General features: G+C 36.9%; 1 protein-coding gene and 1 pseudogene across 1 annotated transcript; one reads left to right on the top strand and one right to left on the bottom strand.

Annotated features, from left to right (window-relative positions):
* CCDC110 (coiled-coil domain containing 110) lies at nucleotides 1-22,304 on the top strand. The gene is made up of 7 exons (XM_007099005.3): nucleotides 1-101; nucleotides 431-535; nucleotides 17,367-17,422; nucleotides 17,687-17,752; nucleotides 18,952-19,062; nucleotides 19,807-21,922; nucleotides 22,231-22,304. Exons 1-7 carry the CDS (start codon nucleotides 92-94, stop codon nucleotides 22,278-22,280), a joined length of 2,514 nt encoding a protein of 837 aa, XP_007099067.1. The 5' UTR covers nucleotides 1-91; the 3' UTR covers nucleotides 22,281-22,304.
* LOC107181276 lies at nucleotides 4,429-4,921 on the bottom strand (annotated as a pseudogene).
* Nucleotides 22,305-26,692: the final 4,388 nt, after the last annotated feature.

Genomic DNA, 26,692 nt, shown 5'->3' with positions numbered 1-26,692 from the left:
GCCGGGTTACCAGGCAACGGGCTGCCCCTGCGCGAAGCTACTGGGGCGGAATGCAGGGGGGAAGGCAGTTGGGAGAACTTGAGCAGCAGAAATGAGTCCGGGTAAGAGTCCCAGAGGAGGGGCCATGGGAAGTGGACGGGCAGTGGAGGGTGCCCGGACCCGTTCACCCCCAAGGCTGGTCCCGGAGTGCCGACTTCCTGACTAGCAGCACACCCCTGCTGTCCCCCCCCCCCCCCCCCGGGGACTGAAGCACCGCCTCCATCCCCACGCCCAGCCTTTGCTTCCAGCTGCTGCGCCACCAAGTCCCGCCGCGCTGCGTGGCCCCGGCGCGCCCTCCCGTGGCCTCTAAGGGCGTCCGCGTCCGGAATCGTACGGTTGGCCTCCCTGCTCCCAAAGAAACTAAAAGCCACCTATTACGGTTCTGTTACAGAGAAGCATCCGGAGGAAGAGGATGAAGTTGAGTGCGTTCTCCTCTCAGCGTCCAAGATCCTAAATTCCTCTGACCGGATAAAGGAAAGTGGTGGCAGTGAAACAGGTGAAATCTCCAAGGCCAAGGAGTCATTGGGGAACATTATTAGAGAACATCCACCGGCAGTAATGTTTCTGCCTCTTACTACAGGCAAAGGGTACCCTTGTCTAAACCCACTGGCCCAAGAGGTGCACTGCCAGGACATAGGTACTTCCAGTAACTATTATTAAAGTACTAGGTAACACAGCACACCTACTTTGTGCCAGATGGTGTTCCAAGCACTTAAGTATATTCATTTAATCATCACAACAACCCTATAAAGTAAGTACTACCATTATCCACATTTTACAAGTGAGGAAACTGAGCACAGAGATTAAATAACTCCCCAAGGTCACACGGCAGCAAATGAAAAAACCAGTAAGTATTCAGCAGAATGGTGCCAGAGTCCAGGCCTTCACCATCATATTATACTATACTGCTTCTCTAAATATCAAATAAGAATGATATTTTGGACAGATGCTAAACAGATCTATATTTTAACAAAAGGAACTTTTTACAGTAAATATGTGTGGACCACAGGATATTGTATAGGGAAGATATTTGAAATAACCAAAGAGCTATAATTCAAGCTCCACATAAACCATGAATAAGATGTAAATACCCAACTAGGGGTATCATACTGAGAATACTGAAGTTGGACTCCCACTTCCTTGAGAGAAGCCCAAGGAGCCTACACACCTCTTGCAGGAGGCTGGTGGTCAGTGTGACATGCCAGGGGAGGAGCAGAGCACTCTGAGTAGAAGGCGGTATCTAGAATGATGGGCCAAGTTAGGACCCCCGGTTGCCTAAAACCCACATGTGACATAGGGGTGATCCGGACACAGAAGTGACATGAGGTCAGGACAGGATTTCTGCATCTTCATAAATCCAGGACCATCCCAAACACCTTGTCAAGCAAGGTCCCTGAAAGAAAAGCTAGAGCAGCCACATGTCACCAGACCAAAGACACCTGGATGCCCAGGGACCACCAGTGTAAACATCTCAATGGAGGCCAGCAGGACAGTGCAATGACCTGCCGGCTGTCCACTCTTCTGTGCCCCAGCATCCGTGAGGATATTCAGGCATCCTTGTGCAATCAGGAAACATGAACAGGGAGAAAGAGTCTTCACAGAGAGTTTAGAGGTTGCATCAGCTCAATATTTACCTCAAAAAGAGCATTTAAGGTGAGAAGAAACTGAGGTAATCTAATTTGGCAAGCTCGTGTGTTATCTAACATGAGTGAGATTTAGGACTCTGGGGAAAGATCCCAGCATAATAGAAAATGAAGTTACAGGCAAAATAGTACATACACTTATTTAAGAGATACAGTTTATCTTGCGAAAGCATAGGTGCTCTAAGTGCAGGGTCTAGCAAGGGCAGGTTTTCAGTAACATAGATTCTAAGTCAAGGGCTGCCTTGGATGGCAAAATTAGGAGGTATGACTTTGTCCCCTCCCTTTTTCTGTTCTGTCTACACCTTATTGTCACCGTGTGATCCATTCCCTGAGTACTAACCAACAGAATATTGACCCATTTGCATAATGCTGAGTTACAAGAAGCTGTGTAGTATTTCTTAGATCTCTTTAATTTTAACAGAATAAGTGGTTAGCCTGTGTAACCTTTGATTTATTGGAATGGATACGTGAAGGATATACTTTAAACTTCAAGATATCCAGTGTGTTGTTTTTAGCACCCCTGTTCTACCTAAGTCTTCATTCACTCATCCATTCATTCATTCATCCATCTAACAAATATTTTTAAGCAAGTGCTGTCCTAGGTGCTGAGGATCCAATAGTGAACAAAATATGCAAAATCCCATGAAGCTTACTTTCTGATGGGAGGAACAAAGGAGACTGTGTGTAAGATGGGAGTAAATCCCATGGAGAAAAGTAAGGCACAGAGGGAACAGGGGAGTATGTGGACTGTCAGAGGTGAGTGAGAAGTGTGCATTTTAAATAGGGTGGTAGGAGACCTCACTGGGCAGGTCACATCTGAGCAAAGACCTGAAGGAGGTAAAAAGTAACCAGTGCAGTCTTCTAGGGAAAGAGCAGTCAAGACAGAGAGAATAGCAACTGTCCAGGCCCTGAGGTAGGAAGATGCCTTGCATGTCTGAGGAACAGCTGGTGTTGGTGGGAGCAGAATGAATAAGGGGGAGGGGCAGAGAGGGATCAGAAAGGAAACTGGGGAGGAGGGCACTGTAGTTCTGCATAAGGATCTGGGGGTTATTCTGCACAAAATGGGAAACATTAGAGAATGTGGAGTGGCCATTTCTCCCCTCCATTGCATTTGGAAGTTTTAAGTCTATCAAATCATCATCATGTTGTTACTAACCTCGTCTCTGTAGTAGTGATTAGAGTAAATACTTCTTGAGCATTTAGTATGCGCCATGCATCCTGCAAAGGACTTTACCTACCAACTAGATGCTAACTAGGTTTATCCCTCATAGCAAGTGTGTCGCAAAGCCAGGATTCAAGCACAGACAACCTGACTCTGTAGCTCCCGTGACAGTGCCTCATGCAGACAGTGTCACACCTCATTAAGGCTTTGTAAAACAGTTGCTTCTGGGAATGAATTTGAATTGTCATAGCAAAACCTCATATTTGAACCTGAGAATTACAAAACTTTGACTACAGAGTATCTAATCTAACATCCTATATTACAACATTACTATGCTGCATTGTAAAAACTCATTTGTTCTCCTTGGTCTGTTAACTGCAAGTATGCACTTAATACAGGCATATCTCAGAGATATTGTGGGTTTGGTTCCAGACCATTGCAATAAAGAGAATATCACAATAAAGTAAGGCAAATGAAAAAAATAAAATAAAATAAATAAAGTGAGTCAAATGAATTTTTTGGTTTCCCAGTGCTTATAAAAGTTATGTTCATATTACTGTAGTCTTTTAAGTGTATATGAGCATTATGTGTAAAAAAACAATGTACATACCCTAATTTAAAAATATTTTATTGGGGCACCTGGGTAGCTCAGTTGGTAGGCATGTCACACTCTTGATTTTGGCTCAGGTCATGATCCTAGGGTTGTGGAATCGAGCCCTGTGTTGGGCTTCTGCACTGAGCATGGAGCCTGCTTAGGATTCTCTCTTTCTCCTTCTGCGCCTCTCTACTGTTTATATATATATATATGTATATATGTATATATATATATATACATATATATATATACACACACACACACACACACATATATATATATATATACACACACACACAAACACACACACATATATATGGCTAAAAATGCTAAACAAGTTATATTTCATTTATATATATATATATATATATATATATATGAAAATGAATACCGAAGTTGGACTTTATATATAAAGGGTGTGTGTGTGTGTGTGTGTGTGTGTGTGTATAAGGGTTTTTTTTTGTTTTTCACTTCTGACACTAAATATATATATATATGTATATATACATATATATATATGTATATATATGTATGTATATGTACATATATATATATGTATGTATACATATATATATGTATATATATGTATGTATATGTACATATATATATATATATATATATATATATATATATATGGCTAAAAAAATGCTAAAGCGAGTTATAGTCACAGATTACAAATCACCATAACAAATATACTAATAGCAAAGACTTTTGAAATACAGTGAGAATTACCCAACTGACACAGAGACACAAAGTAAGTGATACTGTTGGAAAACGGTACCAATAGACTTGCTCGACACAGAGTTGCCACAAACGTTTGTGAAGCACAATAAATCGAGGGGTGCCTGTATGTTGAATATGACATAATCCTCTGTAGATTTCAGAATAAATTCCCCATGTCTCTAATCGCCTCAAAAGCCATCTCACTGATAACTATCTTTTCTTTTTTCTTTTTTTTTAGTTCATGTCTTTTATTAACCCATATACAATTACTTGTCTTTGGGTTTGTTGAAGCAGTAGGTCAGACATCTGCCATAATGTCTGTCAAAGTGGCTGGCTATAAAAACCCCAGCACCACATTCATCAGAAGGGCACTCCAACGAAGGCGACTGATTTTGCCATTCTCATCCACCTTATAGTATTTCAGGACAGCCAGTTTAACCTTCTTTCTCTTATGCTTACTCTTCTTGAGAGTGGTGAGAGACGTCTCCTTCCTTTTCTTAGCACCACCACAAAGTCTCAACAAGATGAAGTGGACTCCTTCTGAATGTTGTAGTCAGACAAAGTACGTCCATCTTCCAGTTGCTTGCCAGCAAAGATCAAACTCTGCTGATAAGGAGGAATTTCTTCCTTATCCCGAATCTTGGCTTTCATACTTTCTATTGTATCCGAGGGTTCGACCTCAACACTGATGGTCTTTCCTGTAAGGGTTTTCACAAAATTTTGCATCTTCATTCCACCGCAGATGGCAGATCAGAAAGGAAAGCTACGCACCAGCCCACAGGGTTTTCTTGTTTTTCACTTCTGACACTAAATATGGGACAGCTAGAGAATTTAATTCAATATAATATGATTACTATTTCTTACATTCCCAATAGAGTATAAGCTTCTTCAGGGCTGGGACCATATCTTCCACTCAGTCTACATACCGCTCAATATTTCATGTTTAGCAAGGACTTAATAAATGATGACCTGTCATTGTGTGTCCTCTACAGTTCTTCTTTGGTAATTTCCCTTCCAATTCTGGAATCACATAACTCTATGCGGTTAAGTATTGCTGAATTCTAAGATTAGTTTTCCTTTGGAAATAAGTAGTAACCAAAGTCTCTGAAACTCGTTTTAAAAACAAAAACTTATTTTAATAGCCTTTAAAAATTGATAGGGGCCCCTGGGTGGCCCAGTTGGTTAAGCATCCAACTTCAGCTCAGGTCATGATCTCACAGTCCATGAGTTTCAGCCCCATGTCAGGCTCTGGGCTGACAGCTCAGAGCCTGGAGCCTGCTTCGGATTCTATGTCTCTCCCTCTCTCTCTCTCCCCACCCCTGCCCTGCTCGCACTCTCTCTCTCCTGAAAATAAACGTTAAAAAAATAAATAAATAAAATTTGATAAATCCAACTCTCTGCCTATTCTCTATCTTCACTGAATCATCTGAACATTGCAGGGGAAAACCACTCACTTCTTAGTTGTAACATGGATCTCAGTGCTATTTAGAAAACTACTTCCCCAGAAAATGCTTTTTCAAACCTTCTCCAAGATAACTATTTCACTCTTGTTTCCTTAATCTCCAAAACCTCTCACCACTACCTCTCAACTCATTAACATAATCTCACACTACATGAAAATGGAAGCAATCAGACCCAAACTCCCTTCTTTCCTGCTCAAATTTTGCTAACCTACCTGCTTCTCTGTACCCATATTATCTGCTGTCCCTCATTTTTTTTCAAGTTTTTATTTAAACTCGTTTAACATACAGTGTAGTATTAGTTTCAGCTGTACAATATAATTATTCAACACTTCCATACATCACCCAGTGCTCATCACACAGAGTTGCCACAAACGTAATCTCTATCACCTATTTAACCCATCCTCCTCCCCTCTCCCTTTTGGTAACCATCAGTTTGTTCTCTGTAGTTAAGAGTCTCTTTCTGGATTTGCCTCTCTGTCTGTTTTTTCCTCTTTGATCCTTTGTTTTGTTTCTTAAGTTCCACATATGAGTGACATCATACGGTATTGGTCTTTCTTGGACTTATTTCACTTAGCATAGTTTCTAGCTCCATCCATGTCTTTGCAAATGGTAATATTTCATTCTTTTTTATGGCTAATATTCTATTGTATATGTATACAACACTTTTCTTCATCCATTCATCAATCAATGGACACCTGGGCTGTTTCCATAATTTGGCTATCGTAGATAATACTGCTATAAACATCAGGGTGTATGTACCCCTTAGAATTAGTATTTCTGTATTCTAGGTAAATACCTAGTAGTGCGATTGCTGGATCTTGGGTAGATTCTAACCTTTTGAGGAAACTCCACACTGTTTTCCGGAGTGGCTGCACCAGTTTGCATTCCCACCAACAGTGCAAGATTGTTTCCCTTTCTCCACATCCTCACCAACACCTGTTGTTTCTTGTGTTGTTGATTTTAGCCTTTCTGACAGCTGTGAGGTGATATCTCACTGCAGCTTTGATTTGCATTTCCCTGATGAAAAGTTGAGCATCTTTTCATGTTTTTATTGGCCACCTGGATGTCTTTGAGAAAATGTCTATTCGTGTTAATTGACCATTTTTAATTGGATTACTTAATTTCTGGGTGTTGAATTTTATAAGTTCTTTATATATTTTGGATACTAGCTCTTTATCAGATATATAAATATCTGAGATTTGTAAATATCTTCTCCCATTCTGTAGGCTGCCTTTTAGTTTTGTTAATGGTTTCCTTTGTTGTGCAGAAGCTTTTAATTTTGATGTAGTCCAACAGCTTATTTTTTATTTTGTTTTTCTTGCCTCAGGAGACATATCTAGAAAGAAGTTGCTATGGCTGATGTCAAAGAAGTTATTGCCTGTGTTCTTTTCTAGGATTTTTATGGTTTCAGGTCTCACATGTAGATCATTAATCCATTTTAAGTTTATTTTTGTGTATGGTGTAAGAAAGTGGTCCAGTTTCATTCTTTTGCGTGTTGCTGTCCACTTTTCCCAACACCATTTGTTGAAGAGACTGTTTCCCATTGGCTATTCTTTTCTGCTCTGTTGAACATTAATTGACCATATAATTGTGGGTTTGTTTCTGGATTTGCTATTCTGTTCTATTGATATATGTGTCTATTTTTGTGTCAGTACCATACTGTTTTCATTACTACAGTTTTGTAATATAGCTTGAAGTCGGGAATTGTGATGCCTCCGGCTTTGCTTTTCTCTAACAAGGTTGCTTTAGCTATTCAGGGTCCTTTGTGCTTCCACACAAATTTTAAGATTGTTTATTCTAGTTCTGTGAAAAATGCTTTTGGTAGTTTAATAGGGACTGCAGTAACTGTGTAGATTGCTTTGGGTAATATAGACATTTTAACAATATTTGTTCTTCCAATCCATGAGCGTGGATGTCTTTCCATTTCTTTGTGTCATCTTCAATGTCTTTCATTAATGTTTTGTAGTTTTCAGAGTACAGGCCTCTCACCTCTTCAGTTAAGTTTATTCCTAGGTATCTTATTATTTTTGGTGCAATTGTAAATGAGATTAATTCCTTAATTTCTCTTTCTGCTGCTTCATTATTGCTGCATGTAAATGCAACAGATTTCTGTGCATTGATTTTATATCCTACAACTCCACTGAATTCATTGATCAGTTCTAGCAGTTTTTTGGTGGATTCGTTCAGGTTTTCTATATATAGTATCATGTCATCTGCAAATACTGAAAGTTTAACTTCTTCCTTACCCATCTGGATGCGTTTTGTTTTCTGATTGCTGTGGCTGGATTTCCATTACTATAATGAATAAAAGTGGTGAGAGTGGACCTCCTTGTCTTGTTCCTGACCATAGGGGAAAAGCTTTCAGTTTTCCCCCATTTTGGATGATATTTGCTGTGGGTTTTCATACATGGACTTTATTATGTTGAGGTGTGTTCCCTCTAAACCTACTTTATTGAGAGTTTTTACCATGATTGGCTGTTGTACTTTGCCTGCATCTATTGAAATAATCATATGGTTCTTATCCTTTTATTAATGTGATATTTCACATTGATTGTGAATAGTATACCACCCTTGCAAGCCAGCAAGAAATTCCACATGATCGTGATGAATGACGTTTTTAATGTATTGTTGGATTTGGTTTGCTAGTATTTTTGGAGAATTTTTGCATATATGTTCATCAGGGGTATTGGCCTGTAGCTCTCTTTTTCGTGTGGTCTTTATCTTGTTTTGCTATCAGGATAATGCTGGCCTCATAGAATGAATTTGGAAGTTTTCCTTCCTTTTATATTTTTTGGAATATTTGAGAATAGGTATTAACTCTTCTTTAAATGTTTGGCGGAATTCACCTGTGAAGCCATCTGGTCCTGGAGTTTTGTCTGCTGAGAGTTTTTTGATTACTGATTCCATTTCTTTGCTGGTCATCAGTTCAAGTTTTCTATTTCTTCCTGTTTCAATTTTGGTACTTTATGTCTCTTAGGAATTTATCCATTTTTTTCTAGGTTGTCCAATTTATTGGCATATAGTTTTTCATAATATTCTCTTGTAATTGTTTGTATTTCTGTGGTGTTGGTTGTTATTTCTCCTCTTTCATTTGTGATTTTATTTATTTGGGTCCTTTCTCTTTTCTTTTTGATAAGTCTTGCTAGAGGTTTATCGATTCTATTGATTTTTTCAAAGAACCATCTTCTGGTTTTGTTGATTTTTTTTTCTTTTTAGTTTCTATATCATTTATTTCTGCTCTAATCTTTATTATTTCCTTCCTTTAAATGGCTTTAGGCTTTGTTTGTTATCCTTTTTCTAGCTCCTTTAGGAGTAAGATTAGGTTATTTATTTGAGATTTTTCTTACTTCTTGAGTTAAGTCTGTATTGCTATAAACTTCCCACTTAGCACTGCTTTTGCTGCATCCCAAAGGTTTGGGGCCGTTGTGTTTTCATTTTCATATGTTTCCATGTATTTTTTTTTTTAATTTCTTCTTTGATTTCCTGGTTGACTCATTCATTGTTTAGTAGCATGTTGTTTAACCTCCATGTGTTTGTGGTCTCTCCACAAATTTTTTCTTGTGGTTGACTTCTAGTTTCATAGTGTTGTGGTCAGAAAAGGTGCATAGTATCATTTCAGTCTTTTTGTATTTGTTAAGACTTGTTTGTGATCTATTCCAGAGAATGTTCCATGTGCACTTGAAAAAAATGTGTATTCTGCTGTTTTAGGATGGAGTATTCTGAATATACCTGTTAAGGCCATCTGGTCCAGTGTTCCTTGTTGATTTTCTGTTTAGATAATCTGTCCATTGATATAAGGAGGATGTAAAGTACCCTACTATTATTATCAATTGGTTAATTAGTTCCTTTATATGCCTTATTGCTTTTGTTATTGTTTTGTTGTTATTGTTTTATATATTTGGGTGCTTTCATATTGGGTGCATAAATATTTACAATGATTGTATCTTCCTGTTGGATTGTCCACTTCATTGTTATATAATGCCCTTCTTTGTATCTTATTACAGTCTTTGTTTTAGAGTCTACTTTGTATAAAGTATCAGTATTGCTACTCCAGCTTTCTTTTGATGTCCATGATAATGATATGATAAATGTTTCTCCATCCCCTCACTTTCAATCTGCAGGTGTTTTTAGATCTAAAACGAGTCTCTTGCAGGCAGTATATAAGTGAGTCTTGTATTTCTATCCATTCTGACACCCTGCGTCTTTTGACTAGAGCCTTTAGTCCATTTACAGTCCAAGTAATTACTGATAGATATGTTTATATTGCCATTTTACTTGTTTTGTGGTTGTTTCTGGAGATTTTCTTAATCCTTTCTTGTCTTTTTTTCATGGTTTGTTGATTTTCTTTAGTGACATATTTACATTTCTTTCTCTTTATTCTTTGAATGTTTGTAAGTGCTTGTTGATATATACTTACCATTAGGCTTGTATATAAACTTTTCTGTAAATAGCAGTCTAAATTAAGTTGATGGTCATTCAAGTTGGAACCCATTCTTTTTTCCTCTCCTCCCCACATTTTAGTTATACATTATTATATTTTATATCCTTTGGTGTGAGTTCCTTGACTGATTTTTACAGAAATATTCATTTTTACCACTTTTGTGATTTCTACCTTTATACTGTCACTTTTGGTCTCTCCTTTCCACTGGAAGAGTCCCCTTTAATATTTCTTGCAGGGATGATTTAGGGGTCATGAATTCCTTTGGTTTTTGTTTGTCTGGGGAACTCTTTATCTTTCCTATTCTGGATGATAGCTTTGCTGGATAGAGTATTCTTGGCTGCAGACTTTTCCCATTTATCTCTTTGAATATATCATGCCACTCCTTTCTCATTTGCAAAGTTTCTGTTGAAAAATCTCCCTCTAGCCTTTTGGGTTTTACCTTGTAAGTTAAGGACTTCTTTGTCTTGCTGCTTTTAAGATTTTTTATCACTGTATTTTGCAAATTTAATTACAATATGTCTTGGCCTGCTTTCTGTTGATTTTGATGGGAGTTCTCTGTGCCTCCTGGATCTGGATATCATTTCCTTCCCCAAATTAGGGAAGTTTTTAGCTATTATTTCTTCAAATAAATGTTCTGCCCCCTTTGCTTGCTCTTCTTCTGGGACTCCTATAACATGAATGTTATTACATTTGATGGAGTCACTGTGTTTCCTAAGTCTATTCTCATTTTGCACAATTCTTTTTTCTCTCTTTTGTTCAGCTTACTTTCCGTTAGAGTCTAAGTCATTAATTAATTTCTCTACTTCTTCCAGCCTACTGTTCATTGCATCAAAGTTTTTCTAATCTTGTTTATTGGACTCTTCATTTGATTATTTTTTAACCCTTTTGTCTCTGTGGTAAGGATCTCACTGATATCTTCTATTCTTCTCTCAAGCCCAGAGAGTATCCTTATGATCATTGCTTTAAATTCTCAATCAGGCATGTTACTTACATCTGTTTCACTTAGATCTCTGGCCTTGGCCTTATCTTGTTCTTTCGTTTGGGACAAATCCTCCATCTTTGCATTTTATCTAAGGCTCTTGCCTTCTCTGTGTTAGAAAAACCAGTTATGTCTCCTGCTTCTGAAAGTAATGGCCTTAAGAGGTCATGTAGTGCCCAAGGCCTGGCACTTCGGGGAATGTCTCTGGTGTGATGCATACACTCTGCTCTTGCATTCTGGCTTCTCTATCCTTCAGGCCAGTCATCTGCAGAGGCTCTCCTTGCATGCTGTGGGCAGTGTTTGGTCCCTGGCCTGAATGTGGTGAGTTTTAGCTCACAGATGTGCTCTGGTCTGCTTCTGAAATGAGACCTGTCACCACCTCCACCAGAACTGAGACCCCGCGAAACTCTCTGTATTGAGACATGGTGTGGACAGGGTTTTGCACTAATCTTCTCGGGGAGGGACCTGCCGCACTGGAACTGAGGCAAGCATGTTTGAGAATGGAAGTTCCACTGAAGTGCAGAGGGGGTGGTACTTGGTGTAAGCAAGTTAGGCAGCTAGTGTCTGCACTGCACTGCTTCTTGCAGGTTATTCTGTGTTTATGCTGAAGGGTAGGAGGGGATGGAAATGGCACTGGCCAGCTCCTTTGTTCCTGGAGAGGTGTCTGTGAATGATGCCCCTCAGGGATGTGCTCTGAGAAGAGCAAATAACCCCACTGTGTGTCCCACACGCTCTTCAGATTGCTATTTCCACATTGTCCCCTGGTTGTTTGTCTGCCTGTTCTCTAGATGCAGCACAGTGCTCTATCCCAACCAAGCCTACTGATCTTTAAAACTCCAGGCTTTAAACCCCACTGGTTGCAAGAACTCATGGAATTCAGCCCCTCTCACTTTCTAAGCCATTGGCTTTGAGGAAACATTCTCCTTATGAATTCCCCTGTGTGTTCCTCTCCCTTCTTTTTTAGCAACCATGTCTCCTTCACTTGTATAGCAGCCATGATCTGTTTCTCCCCTAAACCACATTTCCACACTTCCTGTCATCTTCAATGTGGCCTCTTCTCTCCCTTTAGTTAAGGAGATTTTTCTGTCAGTCTTTAAGTTGATTTTTGGGGTAGTTAGGATGATATGATAATTATCTAGTTGTGTTTGTGGGACAGGGTGAGCCTAGGGTCCTCCTACTCTTCCATCTTCCTGCTCCTGTTCTTGCTGTCCCCAGTTTCGATGGAAGAATTACCCCTGCTCAAAGCTCATTTCCTCTTTATCAAAGCTCTCCTGGAATTCTCAAGTACTCAGATTCTGCAATTAGCCTCCCTCATCCTTCAGAATTACTCTTCTCCCTTTCTACTACATGATTCCAGCAGCAAGCAGGCATGTTAAAATCTCCCATGGTTAAAAAATTCTTGACCTTCACATCACTTCTAACATGCATACACCCTATTCCACTAGGCACTCTATTTCTTTCATTCAAAATGAAAATTCAAAAACAGCTGCCTATATTCAATGCCCACAAACCTTTACATTCCATTCTCTCTAGCCACTTCATTTGGGCATTTGTGCCTGTCACTGCACAGAAACTTCCCTTGTCTAGGCCAGTAGTGACACCTGTATTTTCCAATAGTGTTCATAACAATTCCCCTGAATCAGAGACAGGAATATCCCACTGCCTGTGGATGTCCACTTTGATGTCTAATAGAAAACTTAATTTTATGTATAAAAATTTTCCCTAAAAAAATCTTCCTACTCTATTCTTTTCCATTTTAGTAAATAACACCATCATTCATCATCCATCATCCATCTGTTCTCACCAAAAACCCAGGAGTCATCCTTTCTTCCTCTCTTCTGGCTACATTTAATACCCCAGCAATGCTGCTGGTTTTATACCCAGAATCTATTCTAAATCAACCTATTTTTCTCCATCTTCCCCTCTGCCATTCTAGTCTAAGATACCTTTGTTTCTCACTTGGATTACTGCAGTAGCTCTGCAATTGCCACCTTATAACCCATTATCATGTGGCAGAGTGACCTATAAATGTTTCTTTTCAGATCAAATCATTCTTCTGATTGAAACCTTTCAAAGTTTCCCATTTCACTTAAAATAAAAGCAAAACCACTCGGGTTGGCCCACAAGTTCCTACATAATCTATTCCTGTCTCCCCCTCTCACCTCTAATCATACCGGGCTTCTATCTGCTCATTAAGCTGAGGCCATATTGACTTTATTTCTGTTCTGCAAACACAGATAAACATATTCTGCTTCAGGATCTTTCCATGTCCTCTGCTCTGAATCTATTCCTATAGATAGTCACATGGATGGCCTTTTCTTATCATATGGGAATCCCAGCTAAAAACTCATGTGACCAGATAGGTCTCTGCTAAGCACTCTCTCCACTGCTGTCCCATCCTCCCTGTCACATTAGCCTATCCTCTTTGTGTTATTTATCCCTATTTGTAAGTATCTTGTTTCCTTTTTTCTTTCTTTTTTTTTTTTTTCCTGTTCATTCTCCAGAATGGAAGCACCATGACCACAGGAGCCTTGGTTGTCTTATTCATTGCTGTGTCCTTAGTATTTACCTACAACAGAATACCACACATTGGACACTCAATACCTGAATGAATGATGTTGAAGGAATGAATCACTAAATGTGAAACAAAAAAGCTAAATCACTAACTCATAAAAATTATTCTAGACTTTCACATAGAGATTTTAGAGCCAAGGAAGATCCCAGACCTCCTTTCCCCAGCACCAAATGAAAAGATCAGTAACAACAACAAAATAGAAAACCAGCAAAAACTTCACCAGCAGCACCTGAAGAAGGAAATTGGAAAACAGAGGCCAAAGATAAAAACAGAAGATGCTGGCAAGGCAAAGTACAGACTACCTTCTAACACTGCTTCTGACTTTTAGAATAAAACAAGTCAAATCCTGAAAATATTCATTAATGCCTCTCCCACTCCAAATGTGGATACAAAAAGAGGAAATACCTGTGTCTTCCTTTCTGCTGATTGGGGTTTGGATGGGTACAGAGGAGCAGCTGGGAAGATAGATGAGTAAACCTGGACACTGATCAACAGGGCTTACTTTGCTCTCATGAAAGAAGTTATGAGTAGGGCTGCCACTAGCTCATGGGGTGCCTCTGTGTGGACTAGAGAAAGGTATAACCAAACTCTAGGTATATGCAAACCCAAATAGGGTACTGGTTAGCTGACTGTAGTGGAACATGGGACACATTTCAGCCCACATATATCTTCTGGCCAGGAGCTCTTGTGTAGTGAACAACCTGTATGGTCTTGTGTGGCAGTCCTAGTTCCAGGACTCTGTACTGAATTAAGGAAATAATCCCAATCAAGAGAATATCTCCTTAGGGTAATAGGATATATCTCCTATAGATTTCTAAGTAGTCTCAGAGAATAATAACAACAAAACAGCAAAGATCACATCCTCCAGCAAAGGCTTCACACAGCTCCAAATGATCTCTCGTACCCCAGACCTCATCACCTAATTTTTAGGCTACAGAAAATGGGTAGGAAAACACACTGGCCCTAAAACTGTATCTCAGAGGAATAGACCATTGGACTCTGGGAAGGATGTCAAGAGAAAACATCTATATTATGTCAAAGAAAACAAATTCTGAGCAGAGTTGCTCAGGTTACACTGACCTACATGAAAAGAAGCAACCTGGGAACTGCAATCATACTGTGGTCAAAAAAGAAGGAAGAGATGGAGGGAAGCAAATATATGTAGAACCACTATATGAATCCCACATTCTTTCTTTAAAAACTTATATTTGTTATATCCCTTCAGTAAGTCTCTAAATTTATTTTGACCCAGTATTTCTTACTTGGTTTTAGCAAAAGAAATCCTGTACTTTGCCTTGAATTTGCAAGTCCTCCTAACTGAAACAAAGGAAATCTATGCGGAAAAGGGAGGCTGGCCCTACTGATGCAGAAAGGAGATGGAATTTTGGACAGTAAATCCATCAAGAATAAAGTTGAAGGCTGAAAATATTTACGATAATAATGTCCTATCTTTGTGTTTAGCTCTGTGGAAATCATAGTCACACAGCAAAATGTAAAACATCATAAAACATCACAGCGTGAAAATAATATAATGAGCAAATATCATGAAAAGTAGGGAGTAAATGTGAGAGCAAGCATAATGCTAATTTCCTCATCATTTACTTCCTTTCTTGGCAGGGAGTAGCTCAATACTGAATACAATGGAAATGAATGTTATTTAAAAAATAAAAATTCCAATCTCTTAGTCCTTCTTGTGATATATTTCCATTAGCTCAGAGGGATCTCATAGGAAATAATCTTTCATGTAGTCAAAAAAATTTGAATACTAGTGATAACTTCAACTATTTGCAGTTTTCTTTATTCTCTGAAACATAAATGCAATACCATTTATCAAAGTAAAATGTATAATATCCCACTGTTCTAAAATCATTTCTTTTTTCCTGCATATATGCATAGACAGCTGACTGAAGGGAGGGTACCTAAAATTCATAACAGTTAATTCTGGGCAATGGGATTCTAGGTAATATATGCTTTTTGATTTGAATTTTTATCTATTTGAGGTCATTAGAAGCTGTCCTTGAGTCTGAAAAAATTGGGGGTGCCTTGCTGCATTAGTCTGACCTCATCTGAGTTTGGTTTTTTTTTTTTTTTAATGTCTCTGAGATAAATATTTCAGACTACCATTTTATTCCTAGTAAGATGCAAAGTTCAGCAATATCCAGAGGACTCGCTGTCCTTCTCTGCCTTCTGATGAAGGTGGGAGTCTTTAATTGGCCAAATGGCTCCAGGCTCTGAACCAGAGTTGCTCTCTCAGTGATGAGGGCCAGATGGCAGATAAGAGGGGTGCCTATACTTTGCAACCAGCTCCTATGACATCTGGTAGACTGTCATTTGAAGGAGAGATGTGCTGACCTCTTTTAAAACCTTCTCTTAGGGCAGAAATTGTCATCCTAGAGGAGCATTCTATCATAACTCTCACTTCATTTGGGACACTGAATATTTTTAAAAGTGTTTAATAAAAATTTACAAAGCAAGCTAAAAGCCTATTTGGATAAAGAAGGATGTATGTCAGGAAATCTGCAGTTTATAGTCTCCTGTTACAGATCTATAATCTATTTTCTAGGAAGGTATACATAGATCTTTATAGTACCTTGCTTAAAGGCATGACAAAAATTATGCTTTGTTAATCCAATTTGTTTTCCATGGTAAGGAGGAAAAACATCACATGGCCATTTCACAGACAGAGACCTATACAGTACTTTGTGAAAGGTCTCCCATAACAGGATCATTAGTTGTTTTGGGTTTTTTTTTTTTAATGCAGCTTACATTGCAGAAACAAAAATATTTGTTTTTGAGAGTTCCAAGTTTGGCATTACACGCTAATGGCCTATTATAAAAGTAAAACCATGGGAATGCAAGCTGGTGCAGCCACTCTGGAAAACAGTATGGAGGTTCCTCAAAAAACTAAAAATAGAACTACCCTACGACCCAGCAACTGCACTACTAGGCATTTATCCACGGGATACAGGTGTGCTGTTTCGAAGGGACACATGCACCCCCATGTTTATAGCAGCACTATCGACAATAGCCAAAGTATGGAAAGAGCCCAAATGTCCATCGATGGATGAATGGATAAAGAAGATGCGGTGTGTATATATATATATATACATACACACATACACAATGGAGTATTACTTGGCAATCAAAAATAATGAAATCTTGCCATTTACAACTACATGGATGGAACTGGAGGGTATTATGCTAAGTGAAATTAGTCAAAGAAAGACAAAAATCATATGACTTCACTCATGAAGACTTTAAGAGACAAAAAAGATGAACATAAGGGAAGGGAAACAAAAATAATATAAAAACAGGGAAGGGGACAAACAGAAGAGACTCATAAATATGGAGAACAAACAGAGGGTTACTGGAGGGGTTGTGGGAGGGGGGATGGGCTAAATGGGTAAGGGGAATTAAGGAATCTACTCCTGAAATCACTGTTTCACTATATGCTAACTAATTTGGATGTAAATTTTTAAAAATTAAATAAATAAATAAATAAATAAATAAATAAATACAAAAAGAAAATAAAACCACTATTTATAACCTCCAGAAGGCATTTTAAGTCAAGCAAAAATTATTTGACTTTATTAAGTGACTAACATTGGGTTCTTCCTAAGGTGAACATCAAACTTCTCATTATCTCTGTCTCGCTATCCAAGAAAGTTAGGAGGCTATTTTGCATCACAATTGTTTTAAAAAAACTTAAGAATTAGATCACATGGTTTTTCAATTTTGCTTTTTAGAATATGGCTGCATATCGGAATCAGAAAATCAAATCCAACCACAATCAGCATTGAAAGTAAGTTCATTTTCATTTCATCTTATTTTCTCCAAATACCTATGTAAAGGCTGATCTTTTTCAGAATAAATATTTCCTAAATGCACATGGGCCTTCCACAAAAATCTCCATGAAAATGGATTGGAGAATTGGCAAGAATGACTAAGAATGTGAGTCCTCTGACCCTCATGTGATCCTTTCTGGAAATAGGCAACTTTGGGGGATACATGTAAAAAGAAATAATAACAGTTTCAACTGATCAATTTCATACCATGTTTGTTATAGGCCCTTCAGCATCAACTGGAATCATTTCAGGCTCTCCGAATACAGACTTTGCAGAATGTTAGCATGGTATGTTTCTTTTAATCTCTATATGGGAAATAGCCAAACTTAAGATACCACTCCACATTTGTAAGCTAATGATCATTATCCAACTGATTAGTTTTTGTTAGAATATAATAAAAGGTTACAAATATTCCAGGCTCAAAATTTGTTTGAGGGGAACTATTTCTGTTACAGTTGAATTTGGGCCAACTATAGTCAAAAAGGAATAGTACTCGCCGATTTTTTAAAAACATATATGTTTAAAGTGCTACCTATATACAGTCTACAAATAGGAACTCTCATTATAAGTGATGTGAAATCTAACTCAAACTGACTTAGGGAAAAAGTGTACTTGATTAGCACACATAACTGAAGAGCCTGGGAACAGTTCACCTGAGGATGGCTTAATCCATATGATAAGGACTTCTGTCATAAGGAACAACGCTCCTTATTTTGGTTCTGCTTTCCACTGTAATGGATTTTCAGACTTCATGTGGTAGCAAAAGAGCTGCTAGAAGTTCCAGGCTTTTATCCTTCCAGATTCCAGTTGGAGAAGAGATGATGCTTTTCTCTCTTAACAGTTTTTCCTAAGGTTCTGGGCCTGACTTGGCTGCCCCAGATTGGGTCATAGGCAATGCCTGAGCCAATCCCTGTTCAAAGGGAGGCAGTGTTCTGACTGGTTAGCTCTCGGTCACATGCAGCTGGAAGTGGGATCACCAAAGGCTCGTGGGACTTTATCCAGAACAAATAAGGGACAGTATTTACAGAGGATAGGGTATGGATACTGGTGGTGCTTAACACAACACATATTCACTAAAGACCTAATATAAACTTCATCCTAATATTCTTGTACTAAAAGCAACTGCAAGGAAATGGAAAGAGAAGATAAACTCCTCCTGAGTGACAGAATGGATTCTATTCTGATGACAGAGATCAAAAGTCTCTGCTTTATTCAACAATGTAAAACTCAAGCATCCAAAATTACTTGAATACTGTTCATAAAATTTTATTGCTTTACTAAATTTTTTCTGTTTATCATATAATAAAGGTATAATTTTCTTAAAAATTCCTGTAATAACAGAGATTATAATAAATTACATTATATGAATGAAAAGAATTTTTATGTGCAGGAAATTTAAAGGTATCATAATATCTATTATTGCTATACATTCATAAGTTTCTAAATCTGAAATCAAATTCTAACATTATCAATTTATCTTTTAAAGGTACAGTCTGAAATCAGTGAAATCTTGAACAAAAGTATTATTGAAGTAGAAAACCCACAATTTAACTCAGAAAAAAATCTAGTATTCGGAACACGCCTTGAAAAAGCTTTGGTATGTTATTCTGTTCAAAACTACTTCTCTATTTAGGTACTTCAAAAATGTTACTACAACCAGTTTATCTTCCCCTTTACATTCTTACCTTCTTCGTGGGGCAAACGGACTTTGTGGGGCAGAGGAATACCTAAAAGATTCCCAAGTAAACTGAAATACAAGGCAAGTTTTTTTAGCCTTTCTATCCACTTAGGAATTGTTCTACTTTTAGTAGGATTGACCTAGACCTGAGGTGAATTCCCTAGAAACAAGCTGGAATGAGAGTCACTCTGTCTACGCTGATTAGAACTCGCATTTCTAGAATAGTCACAGCCCTAGAATCATCCAAAATAGGAAATGCAAAGGTTGACCCAACAGCCCAGAAGTGGAAATATTCATTTCCCTTAAACTACCTACTGCATTTGACCTATTGCTTCTATCTTCCCCATCAATCTATGATGGCCTCTTGAAGGATTCTAAATTTCCATTTCTGAAATTGAGGGGTTTGGCCCATGTATGTCACCCTCTGAGGAAATAAGCGCAATTTCTAAGCAAATTGTGAAGACCAGAGTCACAGATCTCAAAATAACTGTTGTTAGATTTTTCTAGAGAAAATTAATCACATTTGTTAGGTTTCTTTGCTGTAGAAATGGATAAAATGTTCATTTTGGTTATAAAAGCAAATCCTCCACAAAATATTTTCTTGATTTGCTGGTCATGTGGCAAATGATAATACATTTACAGCGTGCTTTTTATTGTCACTAGCCTATAGAGAATCAAGAAGAAATCCTTTCTATGGAGAAAATTCATCCTTTTGAGGAGTCTAACGCTATTCATTCAATGGAAGAAAAATTCAGCGGTGATAGTGTTAACAGTCTCTCTCAAGGTATAGATATGACATCCCAGATAAATTTCAAGGACGTATTAACTCTGAGAACTTCAACAGACAATTCACCTTCAAACATAATTATGAATCCTTCAGAAAATTCTGACATGTTGAAAAATTATAGTAATCTTTATAATTTTCTACCTAATGTACCTCAAAATGTGATGTCTCAAGCTGATACAGTAATTCTGGATAAATCCAAAATTACTGAGCCTTTTCTCAAGCACAGATTTTCTGAAAACTTAGATGATATCTGCCATTCTATCAAACAAATGAAGGAAGAGCTACAAAAGTCACATGACAGAGAACTGGCACTTACAAATGAACTTCAAACTTTAAAAACTGAAAGAAATGTTCCAAGCAATGGTAAATATGAACTGTCTTCAATTCACAAAGAAAAAAATAATTTTATTAAGGAAGAAAATATAGAAAGTAACTTAAATGAAGATATGAAATCAAAGAGAATTTCTGAATTAGAGGCATTAGTAAACAAATTACTCCCACTCAGGGAAACAGTGTCAAAATTCCATGTGAATTTTTGCAGGAAATGTAAAAAATTATCTAAGAGTGAAATACACAGGGGAAAGAGAAATGAGAAAAACAGTAAAGAAATTCCTATCACTGGCAAGAATATTACAGATTTAAAATTCCATTCCAGAGCTCTAAGACATACACTGCCATTCTCTGACTCAACAAAATATGAAATAAAAGACAAAGAAATGCAACCGTTAGTAATAAAACAAGGGCCAATAATATTTGAAAATGAGAAAACATCCAAAGTCAATTCTGTTACTGAGCAGTGTGTTGCAAAAATTCAGTACTTACAGAATTACCTAAAAGAGTCTGTGCAGATACAAAAAAAGGTAACAGAACTGGAGAATAAAAATCTAACCCTTAAGACCAAAATAAAACCTCTTGTCTTTACCACACAATCTCTAATACAGAAAATCGAAATATATGAAAAGCAACTTAAGAATTTGGTTGAAGAAAAGAACACTATTCAGTCCAAGTTAATTAAAAAAGAAGAAGATGGTAAAGAATGTCTTAAAGAATTGAAAAAAATAATTGGTAAATATAATGTTCTCATAGGACAAAATAAAACTCTAGAGGAAAACAACAATCAACTTTCTTTGGAGAAGCAACAAATGATAGAAACATTAGATCAACTAAAAAGCAAGGAACACAAAATTCAAAATGATATGGCCACGGTCAATAATGAAAATAATCGTATGAGTATAGAAATGGAATCAATGAAAACAAATATTCTATTGATACAAGAAGAAAAGGAAATGCTAGAGAAAAAGACATACCAGCTTTTAAAGGAAAGAAGCTCGCTTGAAAATGAACTGAAGGAAAACCAACTAGAGATAATGCAGCTAAAAGAGAAGGAAATATTGGCAAAAACTGAACAAGAGACACTTTTTCAAATAATAGAAACAGTTAAAAATGAAAAACTTAATCTCGAAAAAACACTACAAGAATCTATTGCTGCTAGACAAATGATGGAAAGAGAAATTGAGAATATTCAAAAATACCAATCTACTGCAGAAGAGAATTTTCTGATAGAAATTAAAAATGCAAAATCAGAAGCAAGTATTTATAAGAATAGTTTGTCAGAAATGGGCAATGAATGTGAAATGTTATCAAAAATGGTAATGGAAATTAAAACAGATAATCAGATTCTAAAAGAAGAACTAAAAAAACATAGTCAAGAAAATATAAAATTTGAGAATAGCATCAGTAGACTTGCAGAAGACAAAATACTTTTAGAAAACTATGTAAGAAGTATAGAAAATGAAAGGGATACCTTGGAATTTGAGATGCGGAATCTTCAAAGAGAATATTTAAATCTAAGTGAAAAAATCTGTAGTCAACAGAGTGACCTATCAAAAATGGGTTATATTTCAAGAAGAGAGAAATTCCATTTTGAAAAGTATGATATTTATGAAGACATTTCTGGCCCTAGGAGTAGGCCTTTGGCTCCTGATTTGAAAGGTATGTAATATTGTGGTGGATTAGTAGAGACGTGGATAAGATTTTTTTCACCTACTGGGCACTAGTCAGAGTTCAGTAATAAGAAGGAAACTTTTAAGATAAATACAATTTAGTCTTATAAGATGTATATCCAATTTATTATACAGTGGAATTTAGGAATTTTGCTCTTTTGGTAAAAGTCATGTTGTTATTTTACTTATATTATTTCTATACATTGTATATGCACAAAGCAGGGAGCAAGATTTTTTATTTTGTTTTCTGAAGTATACTTGGCACTCCCACCTTAAAAAATTCTTTTTTTTCCCCAGGAAATCCAAGTCAAGTGTATCAATTGCTTCCATCCAAGATATGTAAATAAATTTCTAAAATGATTGTTTCAAAATCCTTTGTCCAGTCCTTTTTTCCACAAAATTGCTATAAATTCACTTTTATATAGGTTCATAATTACCTTGTAATTGATTAGGGTAATTTTTAATTAGAAACTGGAATTAGGTATATATTTTTATATTGTCAAGAACTGTGAACAGCCTCAAGATTTTACTGAACTTGTAAGCTAATGTTAGTCTGACACAGTTTCATGGGTTCCAGTGGAAGACATGAAAGTCCTGTGTCAGAGATAAAGGACAGTTTGTTACAGCAATAGCAGTAGCCAGAACACCAGCACTTTCGCATCGATTCTCCAAGCCCCAATCCCTATAGGCAACATGAAAAGGGTCACACAGCAGTAGAGGAGAGAACTCTGAGTTTCGGGAAACCAAATCTTTCATGAGTGCCGTAAGCATGTCTGCCCTTTGCTCTTGCTGGAAACATTACCTTTATTATACAGGAAAATTAGCATACCTGCCCTTCCTCCAGAAGACACTATCTTTAGCTTCCAAGGCTGATTACGATACAAATACACTTCTTAAATTTTGTCAAATGCTTTTTCTGCACTTACTGAAGAGATCACGTGTATTTTTTTCCTCCCTTTAAGCTGTAACTATGGCAATTACATCAGTTAATTTTGAAACACTACACCAATCTTGCATTCCTGGGATAAACTCCACAAGTTATGTATATCCTTTTAATATATACTCCTTGATTCAATTCGATAATATTTTGTTAAGAATTTCTCCCTCTATATTCAGAAGAATATTAGTCTCTGTTATTTTCTTTAACGTCTACTTGGTTTTGGTATCAGCAAAATCTGGCTTTATAAAATGTGTTGGGAAATGTTCCCTCCTCCTCCATTTTCTAAAAGGATTAGTATAGGATTGGTTATTGATATTATTTTTCCTTAAGTACATAATAGAATTCACCAAAGAGTCTGGAGTATTCTAAATGGGAAGGTTTTACATTAAAAAATCAACTTCACTAGTGGATATAGAACTATTGAGATTTTCTAGCTCTTCTTTAGTCATTTTGGATCATTTGTATGTTCATTTGTACATTTCATACACATTCTCAGATGCATCGGCATATGTTCGTCAAAATACTCTGTATTGCTTTTTAATGTCCAGAGGACCTACAGTAATTGTCCCATTTTAAATTCCTGACATGGTAACTTAGGGATACTCCTTTTTTCTTGGAAGTTTTTCTAGAGTTCAATTGATTTTATTGCTTTTGTCAAAAATCAGCTTTTTGTTTTGTTTATCTTCCTCTATTAACTTTGCTATTTTTAATCCAATGATTTCTGTTCTTGTTTTTGGAATTTCCTTCTGTATTCTTGGGCTCAATTTGCTCTTTCCCTAATTTCTTAAAGTGAAAGATGTCATTGGTTTGGAAAATTTATTTTTCTCTACTATATACATTTAAAGCTACAACGTTCACTGCAACCACTGCATTAGCTGCATCACACAAATTTTAATATGTTTTCAATTTCATTCAATTCAAAATATTTTCTCTTTCCCTTATGATTTATTCTTTGACCTAATGGAATATTTAGAAGTGAGCTGCTAAACTTCCAACTCTGGAGATTTTCAGGTATTTTCTGTTATTGACTCTTAATTTAATTCCATTGTGATCAAAGAATATACTCAGTACAATTTATCATTTTAAGTTTATTGAAACTTATTTTACTGACAAGAATATGGTTTATATTAGTTACTGTTTCACATTAACTTGAAAAGAATGTATATTCTGCTGTTGTTAGGTGGAATGTTCTATAAATGTCCACCAAGGAAAAGTGGTTGACAGTGTTGATCAAATCTTCTGTATTCTTACTGATCTTCTACTTGTTCTAACAATTACTATGGAAAAGTAGAGAAGTAGGTCTGTCCATTCTCTTACTTTTTCTTTCATATGTTTTAAAGCTCTTTCATGTGTACAGTTTCAGGACTATCATGTCCTGTCAGTGAGTTAATCCTTTTATTATGAAGTGAGCCCATTCATCCCTGGTGATTCTCCTCATTCTAATGGCTTTGACTGATGTTAATAGAGCCCTCCAGTTGTCTTTAGTGTTTGCATAGTATGTATTTTTGCATGTTTTTACTTTTATATTTGCAATGCTGAAATCAGTAGTAGAAATTTTTCATAGTCAAATCATAAATATATACCATGAAAACCCAATGACTGAATCCTAAAAAATCAAACATAATGAGGATGGTTTCAGGCCAAGATTATGACATAGGAAGACAAAACAACAACAACCACAACAAAATGCAGTTTAAAAGAGCAACTAGCATATAAAAGAGACAATTCTAGAACTCTGCAAAACTATGGAGGAGCTGGGGGAATGCTTTCCAGGTCATAGGGAGTGGAGAATGGCAGGTTTATGTTCCCTCTCCACCTCAAAAACACAGATGAGGGGTGCCTGGGTGGCTCAGTCAGTTAAGCGTCCGACTTTGGATCAGGTCATGATCTCATGGTTCATGAGTTTGAGCCCCACATCAGGCTCTGTGTAGACAGCTCAGAGCCTTGAGCCTGCTTCAGATTCTGTATCTCCGTCTCTCTCTGCCCCTCTCCCACTTGTGTGCGCTCTCTCGCTCTCTCAAAGATAAATGAAAAACATTAAAAAAAAAAAAGAACAGTATAGAGAGCCTAGAAATAAACCACAATTAGTCAATCTATGACAAAGGAGGCAAGAATACGAAATAGGGGAAAAGACAGTCTCTTCAATAAACAGTGCTGGGAAAACTAGACAGCTACATGTGAAAGAATGAAATTGGACCACTTTCTAACACCATACACAAAAATAAACTCAAAATGGACTAAGGCCTAAATGTGAGACCTGAAACCATAAAAATCCTAGAAGAGAATACAAGCAGTAATTTCTCTGACATCGGAAGCAGCAACATTTTTCTAGATATGTTTCCTAACGCACAGAAAGCAAAAACAAAAATAAACTCCTGGAACTATATCAAAATAAAAAGGTTTTCACAGAAAAGGAAACCATCAGTAAAACAAAAAAGCAACCAACCTACTGAATGGGAGAAGATATTCATTAATGATATGTCTGATAAGCAGTTAATATCCAAAATATATAAAGAGCTTATATACCTAAACACCAAAAATAAAAACAAACAAAAAACCCCAAACAACATGATTTAAAAAATGGACAGAGGACCTGAATAGTTATTCTTCCAAAGACATACAGATGGTCAACAGACACATGAAAAGAAGTTCAACATCACTGATCATGAGGGAAATTCAAATCAAAACCACAACGAGATATCACCCCATACCTGAAGGAATGGCTAAAATCAAAAAGGTAAGAAGTGTTGGCAAGAATGTGGAGAAAAAAGAACTCTTGTACACTGTCGGAGGCAACGTCAACTGGTACGGCCACTGTGGAAAATAGTATGGAGGTTCCTCAAAAATTTAAAAATAGAAACAGCACATGATCCAATAATTCCACTACTGGGTATTTACCCAAAGAAAATAAAAACATTAATTTGAAAAGATATATGCACTCATATACTTACTGCAGCTCTAATTACAATAGCCAACAAATGGAAGCAACCTAAGAATCGACTGATAGACGAATGTGATAACACAGATGGACCTAGAGGATATTATGCTAACTCAAATATACATATGTCAAACTGAGAAAGACAAATACTATATGATTTCACGGATATGTGGAATCAAAAGAAAAATGAGTAAACCAAAAAAAAGCAGAATCAGACCTATAAACAGAGAACTGATGGTTGCAAGAAGGGAGGGGAGTAGAGAGGAAAGGCAAAATGGGTGAAGGGGAATGGGAGATAGACGCTTCCAGTTATGGAATAAGTCACAGGAATAAAAGGTACACCAAATATAGTCAATGATATTATAATAGCATTGTATGGTGACAGATAGTGGTGGTGAACATAGCATAATGTTTAAACTTGTCAAATCACTACACTGTACACCTGAAACTAATGTAACATTGTGTGTCAAATACACTCAAATAAAAAAACTAATTTAAAAAAGTATTGATGCACATAAATGTGAAAAACTGTGGTCTCGTGTTTTCCTTGATTATAAAATTATATAAATGTCATGGGGTGCTCAGGTGGCTCAGTCTATTAAGCACCCAACTCTTGATTTCAGCTCTGGTCATGATCATCTCGCAGTCCATAATATTGAGCCCTGTGTCGGGCTCCACACTGACAGCATGAAGCCTGCTTGGGATTCTCTGTCTCCCTGTCTCTCTGTCCCTCCCCAACTTGCTCTCTCAAAAATAAATTAAAAAAAAAATATTTTAAAATTGTATCAATGGCAAAAACACAATGACTTCAGGTACTGAAAAAAGGACTAAAGGTGAGCATTGTATCCACTTAAATATAGAACTAAGATTAAAGAACTGTG

Source organism: Panthera tigris, chromosome B1, assembly GCF_018350195.1.
Source record: "Panthera tigris isolate Pti1 chromosome B1, P.tigris_Pti1_mat1.1, whole genome shotgun sequence".
Classification (NCBI taxonomy): domain Eukaryota; kingdom Metazoa; phylum Chordata; class Mammalia; order Carnivora; family Felidae; genus Panthera; species Panthera tigris.
This window is presented reverse-complemented; position numbering and strand designations above follow the sequence as displayed.